The sequence below is a fragment of the Mesitornis unicolor genome, unplaced genomic scaffold, assembly GCF_000695765.1.
Source record: "Mesitornis unicolor isolate BGI_N332 unplaced genomic scaffold, ASM69576v1 scaffold10166, whole genome shotgun sequence".
Classification (NCBI taxonomy): domain Eukaryota; kingdom Metazoa; phylum Chordata; class Aves; order Mesitornithiformes; family Mesitornithidae; genus Mesitornis; species Mesitornis unicolor.
In genome coordinates, this window is record NW_010191676.1 from 1,195 (window position 1) to 13,499 (window position 12,305).

At 48.4% G+C, this 12,305-nt stretch overlaps 1 protein-coding gene across 1 annotated transcript; it reads right to left on the reverse strand.

The window, feature by feature from the left end:
* Positions 1-647: 647 nt before the first annotated feature.
* On the reverse strand, positions 648-12,300 carry LOC104542484 (RING finger protein 165-like; the record flags this gene model as incomplete). Its single annotated transcript, XM_010186818.1, is given in 8 exon segments — positions 648-1,329; positions 1,331-1,342; positions 2,491-2,597; positions 3,761-3,856; positions 4,385-4,489; positions 5,468-5,597; positions 9,833-9,958; positions 12,007-12,300. Coding segments are annotated over 8 exon segments (970 nt in total), but the record flags the coding sequence as incomplete, so codon positions are not given.
* Between the last annotated feature and the right edge of the window lie 5 nt (positions 12,301-12,305).

The following is a 12,305-nucleotide window of genomic DNA, read 5'->3' on the forward strand; positions in this document are numbered from 1 at the left end:
GCTCACTCCTTTGGGGACCACCTCCTAATTCTGAATGTTAATGCAAGTCGTTTTCATTTCAATAACCACTCCATTCTCTCTGCGGATATGGCCTGAAATATGTATACAAATGCACCTAGGTGCTCCAGAAAGCAGCAAACCCCACTTCCAACCTGCCTTCCTTCCCCTTCCACCCCGAAATGCTCATGGCCTCAGCAATGCCCTGTGAGCATTGAGTGTTCTCCAGCCCTGTTATGGTTATTACACCCCAAAGCACAGCTATAGGTGCCAACTCCAGTAACCACCATTATGGACCAGTGCTGGCAGCAGCTGCTGAAGCCAACCAGCCTCATAGCTCACAGGAGAAAGCGTCATGGACAACAGCAATCATGAAGACAGCTCTTCCTTTGATTTTGATATGCCAAGCTACTTCATTAAGATACAGCAAGCAAAGAAACAGCATCTACTCCAATATTGCGCCCCTACAGAAAGCATCCAGCACCAGCAGATAAGCAGGAACGAAGCTTCTCCCTATTGCTTCATTTGTTTCATTCCCAATTTTTATTTACTTTTTTAAGCTTCTCTAAATTTGCAACACACTGTAAACGCAAGGAAAGGAAGCACACGCGGCTGAGGCAAAGAGCGCAACCCTTCTGACTGTAAACAGGATTTTGCTTTTTCGCCACTTTCCCCCTGCCAAGGGTGGGAAAGCTTGATCTCTTTATTCCCCTTCTGCAATGTATTAATCAGGCACCAAAATAAGGAATCTATGAAAAAATATTTGGTGCAAATTAGGTAACAGCAACATGTCCACCACAAGATGAGTAGGGCATCAAACACAACATTTCTTAAGCTAACATGCTCCAGCTGCCATCCATAGAAATAGCTAAAGGACCCCTAACATGTTTCTACGTATTCGAGAGGTATATATACAATCCTCATGAGATGCAGGATTGACAGGCCAGACTACCACAACTATTTCCTTCATGTTCAACACTAAATCTTCTGCAGCACGGGGTCTCTGAGCTCCAGGAATACGGGAATGCCAGCTCCCTTTCACCGGGCCCGTATCCTGCATATGTGCAATATCTCCTACCGCTAGATATTGTACCACCACCATCCCCTTCTCCTCACTAACGTGCCTGCAGACTTCTCCTCTCAATCAAATGGCTCAGAAGGCAAAAAATTTTGCTGCAAGGGTTTATGGCCATATGACCTGGTAAGGAAAATGGTGTGTCCAGCCAGTCCTTTCAGCTGTCCGAGCCGAGCTGTGTTTCAATGTCCACCCTGCAGATCGGGCACTTGTTACTGGTGGCCAGCCCCTGGTGCACGCCCACATGGGGGAAGAGTACAGGGCAACCGCCTACAGAGAGAGAGAAGTCCCACCCCATTAGGATGCAGGAGGTCCAGGGAACCAGGAAGAGACAGAAAGCAGCAGCAAAGGATGCTTCAAAGGTTGGGAAGCACCAATGAGGTGACACCAATGCCACCCAGGTCCTACAGCATCCCCTAGCAACGCCAGACCACATGGGGCAGTAGGACAGATATCCTGTCCTTTTAGCTAAAAACCTTTTAGAAAATCACCCACTCTCCTGGACTGAGTTGTTCCAGGCTGCTACTTTTCAATCTTTCAAGAGTGCAAGGTTATACTCTAGAACCTCTTGGTTCTTCATCATTGTGACTCGTTAGAAGTCAAGGTGGAGCCTGGCTGCTCCTATGTGGGTGTCTGGTGTGCCCCAGGTAATGTGGTTGTTTTTCACCTACATCATCTACATCACCTTTGTCATCTCTTCAGTGACCATCTCAAGCCAGAGAGACACCAAACCTCAACGACCCACAGCAAGAGGATCAGAGTTTTTCTTGATGGCTTTAGGCAACTAAAGGGTGAGGAGCAGGGCCACTTGCAGCCATAGTAGCTCAACCTCCCGTCCCAGCCATAGTAGCTCACCCCCCCGCAATTGGTTGCCCCCATCCTCTGCCACAGAGATTTGACCCAGACAAGACCCTGGGGACCTCTCCGATGGATAACTGGGGTTTTGCTGTTGGCTCAGGATGGCTCCCTCTGACTGTGAGGGCTGAGTAATCTCACTCGGCTCCGTCTCGGCCACAAGCCAAACTGCCCTGGACTTCACTCCCTTTTATTATCACACTTTGGACATCTGTGAAGATCAGATGCTGACATCACCCAGCTCCAGACAGCTGTCTGAGACCTGGGGCCCATCCTTCTCTGACACTTGCCACCTGGCCCTTTGGCACAGCCTTGAAGCAAGTGATCCAGACTCAAGGAATACTGTAAGAATTTGGCCCTCCTGCTGCTGCAGAGCTCCTCCTACCTACAGCCTGTATCAACATCCATCAAAATGGCATTTAGTTTCCCAAAACTCGCAACAGTCCAAGCAAGTTTGTCAGGACAAGAGCATGGACAAGCTCACCAGTGCAAAATGGCATTAATCCCAAGAAACACAACTCAGATGGCATCAATTGGCAGAGGAGCATGTGAAAGGATCATACCTGACGTCTTCTCCATCTTCAAGCATGGACAGACAGATTGTGCATTTCTCGTCAGTGTCTGACTCCTCTCCATCCTCTTGCTCAGCTTTGCCCTCCTGCGGTCTTCTCTGGAGCAAAGTTAAAGACATAATTTGGTTAAGACTTGAATTTTTTAATGCTCTCCCAAGCCTGGGCAGTTGCAGGAAGGTAAATGCTATGCATTTCATCTATCAGCCACATCCTCCAGCTCAGGGAAACCAACCCAGCCAAAACAGCCAGTGAGAGGAGGATGCCACCAACATGCTGCTGCTCAGCACATCTCCTCCCAAGGCTGGTGGCAGTGGGACCAGCAGCAGTGCCCCAAGAAACAACCTGTCCTCTGCTGCCCTAACACAACCCTCCTGCCACCTCCTCCATCCTCTTCACAGTGAGGATGGCCCCATGGTCTCCTTTGCTGGAGACTTCTCATGGAGACCCCAAAGCATGTGGGGCCACCACTGTCAGAAAAGGCCACCACTGTGCCTCACGTCAGCTTGGCCACCCTCCATGGGGCAACAATCAGCCTGTCAGGTCTCTCTTCTTCTTTTCCTTCCAACACATCCATTTCTATTAACAGGACTTTTCTGGATCCACTGGAGATGTGGTCAGAGACAAGCATAGCAGGAGCTGACTCTTCCACCCTGGGCAATGCAACATCTTGACTTGTCACTGCACAGCCGGGAATGACCAACATGTGAAATTACTGCCCAAAGAAGCATTTTTCCCATTTTCTATTTAGCACTACCCAAAAAACACGGCACTCATTTCCTTATGGGCAGGAGATCAGCTCCAACAGAGGAGCAAAGTGAGGGGAGGACAAGCTCCCCCACGCTATGGAGCCAGTGTGGGCAGTGCTGCTTGCATGCAGAACAGGGCAGGTTTGCATGCACGAAGCCCCCTTGGTGTGTGCACTTTCTTACCAGGTGTGGACAGGGGGGAAATTGCACCCCCTGGGTGGGAGAAGGTTGAGACCCTTTTGAAAATTTGGCCCGCAGCTTCCTAGCCTAGAAGTGAGAAACAGCCAGCTGAGCTACACCACCCCTTCATCCCGGGCGCCCCACAAGATATTAAAGCACCAGTTCTGGATTTCACATTCCTCCCCCATTTCAGGGAATATTTTGACTGATGGCACTGCTTTGCCAACCCTAACCACTGCAACCCACCAAAGTCCTTCCTTCTGTCCTCTCCATGCCCACAACCCTTGGCCAATCGAGAGGGGCTGACAGCTGTGTTGTGGTTTTGGGGAGCTCACCTTCTTGTACTTGTGGGGGAAGGTGAACCTCTCAATGGTGTTCTGGACAGCTCCCCGGCTCACGCTGCCCAGCCTGTCCTCCAGCTGCAGCAGCTCCTGCGGCACAGGAACAGCAGCAGAGCACCATCAGCATTGATCCTGGTCCGTGAGCTCCCACCACCCCACCCTCCCTGCTGGGGACCAAGTCTCCCTCCTGCCCTTTCCTTGGTGGAAATGTCCATCAAACCCAAATCAGCCATGCTTTAATGATGAATATGAGCCCTGGCTCTTGGACCAAGGGTTCAAAGCAGATAACAGAGAGCTGGACACTCAGTACTTCACAAATTATAGTGAAATTTCAGCTCTGTTTGACAGACTGGGAAACAAAACCCCATAGAACTGAAGCACTTTGGTCACAGACATGAAGTGAGCCAAACTCAACCTAAGCCAGACCCAGGCACTCTGGAGTAAACTAACTTTACCAAACCCACTCAACCCCTTCACCTCCAACTTATACTGAAATGGCTGGAAGACTCAGTGCAGCTGCCATGCCACAAAACAGTCTTACAAGTTTATGCCAGACCTTGAAGAGGTTCCCAGCACTTAAAAATACTTAATAATAATTCCAGATCCCAAGATACATACTTCATAGCTCTCCCGCACAGCAGATGTGTGCCTGCTTGGGTTCAGTCCCTGAAGAGCAAGTAACTGAAGCTGGGGGTAAGGGTAATTTCTGATTTCGTGAACAACCTGCAAAAAGTGAGAGAGAAAAGTAAAGCCTTGCACTCAGAAATCCCTTGTGTACACTGATTTAAATCTAGTGCTTTAAAAAATCAAAATGAAAGAGCAGAGTGACACCTTCCGCAATGGAAGCCTTTTAATAACCAAAAAAATGAGGTTTTATTAAATAGATCTCTTATAAATGATAACTGAGAACATGCATTTCTTCTGAATATACTATCTGTTATAACAATTACTGTTGCATCTATAACATTGCAGGTCCAAACTCTCAACTCAGATTAGCTTTAAAAGATATTTTATTTTATTTGGTTTTGAATGGGTGGATTTCTCTTCATGCGAGCATTGATTTTTTTAAGCCTGGCTGTAGTACACAGGTATCAGGGTCTGACTATGGGCGCAAGGAGAAAACACCCTCATGGGATTTCTGAGGTTGTTTTAAGGATTAGTGGTGCTCAATATGGCTCAGCTCCAAACACAGCACCCTGCTAGGGAAAGGGCCAGGAAATGAACTAAATCAGCCCATCTTCTCATCAAACTCCATCTCCACCTGTGCAGGAGGCCATACAAAACCTTTATAAACTTAGAGAGCAATGAGGTGATGAGGAATGGCCCTTGAGGCTAAGCCTGGGGAAAGGAGTTGCCCACTGCCAATGCAGGGAGCCCTGGGAGCCCACACGTTGCTCCAGCACCGATAATAATTAGTAATAACTGCTGAGACTCTCACATCCTCCCCAGGTTTTGCAGACCAGCTTGTGAGCGTGGTACTGCATGCAATGGACTGAATCTTTCCAGAGCAGCTGAGCTTTTCTTTCCCTTCTCTAATCTGGAGTGCAATGAAGCAACATTATCCTTTCAGACGCTCCCTCCCACGGCCGGAGATAAGTGGGATTCGCAGAAGACAGGTGATAGAAAGATACCAGCCTTTATTTTGACTGCCTTCTGGCAGACAATGCATAAAACATCTCTCGGTAAAAGCATTTCACTTACCATCTGTGTCGAGGATGTGCTTCTGGCAAAATGGTGCATCCGAGGTGTAGCTAAGTAATGCTGATAGGGCTGAGGGACTGGCCGGACCTGGAACTGGGTATGAGTCAGTCCTGCATCCACACTGAGGTCCCTGTAGGCATGAGGATGAAGATGTAGGTTTGACTGCACGGTTTCATTGCACAGAGTACAGCAATCAAGGCATGCTCACAGGGAAATCTCCTCTGGTGGGCTCTGGGTTGCTGTGGGTTCCTCAACCTGGGTTGATGCTATAGCTTGGAAGTGAGTTTCCTCCAATTTGGGCAATCACCCACCAGGCCAGCATGAAGAAGTAAGGCATTGTTTTTATGCCAGTTAACATTTGTGTTAGCCAGGGTCAAGAGCTGCACAGGTGCAGCCAGCTAATTTCAGATGAAGAGCATTTTGGTGGCTCTGATCGATACCCAGGCTCAGTAACTCAACCCAAGCAGATCAGGTCCTCCCTGTGCTGTCATCACTGCAATTACATTTTGCCTCAAGTATTTTGCAGGAATTTTGAAGGAATGCAGCTAACCACTCAGGGGACACACTGATGAACCATTCTGAGCAGATGTTAGCAGCCAGCTAGGCATCATCTGGGGGCTTTTTGATGTGCCTGTGGTCTCCTTGGAGGTCTCCCAGCCGGGTCATGGTAGGACTTGGGGACACAAGGGAGACGGTACATTGCCTCAGGGAACCTAGGAAACGCTGTCTGTGTAGAAAATATGAAGTTTTCCGGATATTTCTGGATGAGACTGTTGTAAGAAAGGGTGTTACACAACCAGAGGGCCAATGCCAATCAAGCAGGAGGTTCCTGATGGTCTTGCCTGGGTAAGCAGAGCTGGGACACAGTTTTGGTGAATTTGGGCACTTTTCTCCTCCAGAAAAATAACCCAGCTCAATCCCAGGACTTGCCATGACCAGGATCCCGACAAACACCACAGCTCTGCCCAATCCAGCATGTAGAGATGAATGGTTACCCCATCCCCATGTCGTGTGGAGGGGACAGGAGGAGACCCAATGCAATAATCCAATTAGCTGATCCCTTCTCTCTCCGCCCATAGAGTCTCTCAGCAAACAACTGCCTTGAACGTCATTCACTTTATCGTAATGACAAAAGCCGATGCTCTAATAACCATTGTCTTCACATTCACCAAAGCAAAGGTAATTAGAGCACAGGGGTGGCTTCCCATTTCAGTCTTGAACTTGTCTTCCCTTTGTGAAGGACAGTGGCAGCAAACACCGTGGCTTGTTAGGAGCAACCCAGATGTGTCCCCCAGCAGCTGTGAAACTACATTTGCCCAAGAGCAGATGAGGGATGTGAGGGGACAGTAAATGCAGAAATCCTTCACCCAGGACAGCCTGTGCACCAGGTGACAGCTCCAGTGCTTTAGTACTTCCCCAAAAGTCTCCCCGCAGCAAGACAAAGCAAAAAGATGGGCTATCTTTGCTGGCTGTGTGTTAGCCATGTCCTACACAGACAAAACTGGCCGAGAATAAAACACAGCAAGTGAATGGGAGGAACACAGCCAGGGTGAGAAACCACAGGACTGAGCATTTCCAGTTCCTGTGTCAGAATTTTGGAGATTTATCCTGTTGCTGAAGACTGTTCCAAGGTGCATGGAAAGCCCAACTGGAAATCAGGAGGATCTGGGTCCATTCCCAGCCCTGTCATTGGTCTAATGCACGACCTTGACCACTTCCCATATTCCCTGTCTACAAAACCAATGTGATAATCCACAGAGTGGATTTGAGGTCAAGGACTGGAGAGGTCTGAAAGATGAACAGCCATTGCTAACTTGCACAAGTAACTGCAATAACAGCAATGCTGAACTGTTGGTGCACTAGTGCATCTTAAAATCAGATATTGAGGCTCCTGAAGTGATGCCTCACTTATAGAAGGGCCCAGAGGAAAATACTGCATGCAACGGCGTTTGCCGAGGGTTTGGGTGTGAACAAGCAGAGGACATTAGCTGAAGGAAACCCAAAACCAACTGTCACCTTCTAGCTTGTGCTCTGTGGACATCTGTACAGCATCTTGATACTCAGATGCAAGGTCCAAGAGCTGTGATGCCTATGGTAGATGGGCAGCCAACACCAAAAAGTGAAAGATAATGCTCCACATAACAGGTTGGATTTTCATCACTAAATACATATGCAGAAGATTATTTAAGAAACCAAATAGGAGTTTATTTCTTCTTCACCAAAAGATTTTAATAGAGGTTGGGCTGTCCGAGATGGCTGATCACCTTCAGATCTTCCTTCCACCCCCAAGGATATGTGCCCACATGTGTGCTCTGGTGGCCAAGAAGGCCAAGAGCATTGTGACTTGTATCAGGAATGGTGTGGCCAACAGGAATAGGGAGGTGATTTTGCCCCTGTACTGGGCACTGATGAGGCCGCACCTTGAATCCCTTGTTTGGATTTGAACCCCTCACTACAGAAAGGACAGTGAGAGGCTGGAACGTGGCCAGGGAAGAGCAATGAAGGTCAGGAGCACAAGAATTATGAGGAGCAGCTGAGGGAATTGGGGTTGTTCAGCCTGGAAAAGAGGAGGCTGATGGGAGACCTTACACCCTCTGTAACTCCCTGAAAGGAGGGGATAGTGAGGTGAGGGTTGGTCTCTTCTACCAAGTAAAAGGTGATAGGACAAGAGGAAATGGCCTCAAGTTGCACCAGAGGAGGGTTAGATTAGAAATTAAGAAAAATTTAATTACAGAAAGAGTGGTCAAGCGCTGGAAGGGACTGACAAGGGCAGTGGTGGGTTCACCATATATGGAGGTGTTTAAAAGCTGCATAGATATGGCACTGAGGAACATGGTTCAGTGGTGGAGTTGGCAGTACTGGGTTAATGGTTGGACTCAGTGTTATAAAAGGTCTTTTCCCACCCAAGCAATTCCACGATTCTGTAATTTCCTACAACAGTGCCTACCATCTACTGCATCTGAGCGAGCACCGCTGCTGCTCACACAGTGGTAACATGTTAAAGGAGAGTTTTTGTATCCATCATGGGTCAAAACCATACATGTGTGCTGAGGGGAAGTGAGTCACCCAAATATATACACACATATATATACACAGTATACAATTTCTGTCATCCCCACTCCTTAGGTTTCATAAGGCTATGGAGCAACACAGCGGGGAGAAGGAGGGAGGAGGAGGGAAACATACAGCTATGCTTTATCAGATCCTTCTAATCATTATAATTAAACACTCTGTGCCGAAAGAGAGGCAGAAAGAATGGCTCTACCCAGATGGTACGTGAACCACTTTGCAAACTGATCTGAACAACGTCACCCTGGCCAAATTTGGCTTATGGTAGTGCCAGTAATGGGAACACCCGAGAAGAAAATGGTAGAAGGACGTCCCCATATTTTAGGTTTCATATTATTACCCCAGAGGGGGAAAGCCCCCCCTCCAAGTTAAAAAGACTTTCCATTTGCAGAGCAAAGTGCTCAGATGCTAGGAAATGCCCTAATTAAGATTTCCCATGACATTTTATTTCGGTCCCCCTGTGCATATACATTGCGATTGTCTCTAATTACATGTTCACACACTATTTTTTCCATTCAGTGTACAGAATGGACTTTGCTCAGCTAAGAAGCAGCTACTCAGAAGTATGGTTTTATTTTCTCATTCTTCCAAGCAGGGCCCCATACCTTATTAGCTGTGCAAGAGCTTGAAACCTGCTCTGAAAAAGAGACGATCAATTCCCTGCTCAACTTTTCCAGGGTATCGAACACTACAGTGAGAGAGACCGATTAACAACTATTAATTCATTCATCACACTACCCTGCGGGGCAGGGCAGTGCCGTGCTTCCTAATTTAGACCACAGGATAAGCTGTGGCCACTGCTTTTTGAGTGCCTGGAAAACAGCAGAAGATTTAGTTCAGCCAGAGACATTGGTCTACAGGAAAAAGACCCAGGCTGTGCAGCAGAAAAAGTGCCTGGAGGATGATTAATGCTTGGCTGCACTCTACATCCATGGATGGAGAGTTACGGGCAACACTGATGCCTCAGTGTTATCACATACATGCATAAAGGCTTTAGCATGCACTCATGCTATGGATGGGACTTTAAGCAGCCTGGTCTGGTGGAGATGTCCCTCTCCATGGCAGGGGGTTGGACTGGATGGTCTTTACGGTCCCTTCCAACCCAAACCATTCTGTGGTTCATGGCCCTCTCAGAGATCAGTTTTCCCTTTGCACACTCCTCATACAGTAACCCTCCAGCTGCACCATTAGCTTTCATTAAAGCACCGATCCATGATGACATTCAGCAGCCTTGCAGCCTCCCCAGAACTTTTTAAGCACCTCATTCAATACACAAGTGAGATGTAGAAGACTTACCAGTCCGTGCCTTCGGCTAAATACCTGGGCTGGGGCCCCATGGGTTGTGGAGTTTGCAGTTGGTGGCTGAAGTCAAAGCTGGGGTGCAGCCGGTGAGGCTGAACGGACATGCGCTCTTGAGCCCGCCTGTTAGGAGGAGACCAGCGAGAGAGTTAGCCATGCAGTGGACACTGGTATGTATGGCAATATGTGTGACAATAAACCAGGAGAAACCCCAAACAGCTGGGGCTGTGAATAAGTGTTCAAGGGAAAAGAGTCCGGGCAGATGTCGAGGATGAACCCAGACCTGTGGTCACCACGGACATAACGCAGACCTCCACTCTCACCCCCTATGGCATTCACATACTCTCAGTTTACAGGAGATGCTATTTGATGGCGATATAGAAAGAAAAAGAGGAAATGAAACAACTTCTTCCTTAGCAGTTTGGTGCTATTTGCATTATTTTCTTTTCCTCTGCTGCCAGCTCCATAAACAACACACAAAATAAAACGCGTCCAGGCTCCAGCCGCTATCCATCATCATAAAGAAGCTGCAGGTTGCCTCATCTCTCCATGCAGTCCATAAACTCCTGGGGAACCTCATTCATAACAGCATTACTCAGGAGCAGCTGAAAGCAGAATTTACTCTCGCTGGTCTTTGCCAACATTTCTCTGGATGATGGACGGGCCAGGCTGGGATCCAGTTCCTTCTCCCGTGGCTCTGTTGCCTTTGCAGTCAGGGATTGGAAAGTGGTAGAAAATAGAGCAAGGCATGACCCAGCATCCCATTACTGGGACCTTATGCCCCACACCTGTAAGGTTCCTGACACCCTCCCATGATGCAAGTCTCCTTTCAGAAACAGCCTGTGGGGCCAGGCAAGAGGTCCCTGCCCTTTTCCACGCCACAACCCACTCGCAAATGCAACAGTGACAGCATTTACCAGAGCAGCTTCTGCGTGGAGTTGTGCTCCGTGCTTTTATTTGAATTCAGCGTATGACTAAGAGGTAAACACTTGTATCATCGGTTCCTCAGCCTCGCACATATTTGCTACCCAATTATTAACTAATCATTAAATCCACCTAAAATGCAGTTTGTGCAAAACAAAATAAGGATGAGAAGAACACACAGTTTTCAGATAGAAAGGGTATGGAAGTGAAGTGTTTTCTGTCTGCAACATTCTTTCCAAATGAAGCAGTAACGCAAAGACTCATCCTCTGATTCTTGATCCATGGGTACAACCCACAAATAGCTTCCACATATTTCCCAAAAAAGCACTCCTCTTCCATGTGCTATCTAAACCCCTCTCTCAAGAAACATGATCAGGACAAGCCCAGGCATCCATTTCCACCTCTGCTGAGTTACAGTAATTCTCTCTGCAGTCATCAGCTCAGTCTGAATTTAGGCTGTTTTCTGTGATTGAATGTGCTGCAGGTCAACAGCATCCTTCCCTTATAGACCTGGGAAGCCTACCTAGCCTCAGAGGAGCAAGCTCTTCCTGTGGAAAACTCGGTGGGACAGGTGGATACAATCTTTAACGTGGTTTTGAAACAGCAGCTATGAGGAGGTGGCTTGTGAAAGCAATCCATTGGTCTTTGTGCCACGCAGGACAGGCTCACTGCAACACCAAGGTGTTACCACCATGAGTCACCTATGAACGGCAACAATAGGTGACCCTGGGACATAGTAGATGAGCATAGTATGGATCCCCTTGGGAAAGACACATCTGCAAACACAACCTGCCCTGTAGCTTCCTAGTGACAGGACAAGGGGTGATGGTCTCAAGTTGTGCCAGGGCAGGTTTAGGTTGGATATTAAGAAGGATTTCTTTACTGAAAGGGTTGTCAAGCTCTGGAATAGGCTGCTCAAGGAGGTGGTTGAGTCACCATCCCTGGAGGTGTTTAAAAGTTGAGTAGATGTCGTGCTTAGGAACATGGTCTAGTGACAGGCTTAGGGCTGGTTTGATGGTTGGACATGATGATCTTAAAGGTTTTTTCCAACCAAAACCATTCTATGATTCCCTCCTGGTGACTGGATTTCTGGAGTATGGAGTTGATCATGTGAAGAAAACCTGGCGTTACCAGCACGTACTGCTGGGGCTTTGCAGAAACCACTCTCATAAGCTGAAGAGGTGCTGATGTAGCTTCTCAGCATCCTTCAGGAAGAGTAAGACCCCAGAAGAATAAGGCTCCCTTACCTGGGATGGGGCATGAGCCGGCGGTGCTGTGCCTCGAGGAGCTGCTGCTGGAGGAGGTATTGCTGGTGAAGCGCCTGAGGTAGGAAGGAGGGTCCGGCCACATCCTGGAAGGGCAGGGCTGGCACCGGCGCCAGGGGCTGGTGCAGGGGGCCGCTGTGCTGGTGCGCGGGGGCCATGTGGGGGGTCAGCCCCGGCTGGGGCTGCACTGCGTGAGGCAGGGTGAAGTCGGTGGAGAGCTGAGGCTGGGGACCCAGGTGGAAGTGTCGGCAGGAGGGAGCATGGGGATGCTGAGACCTTTG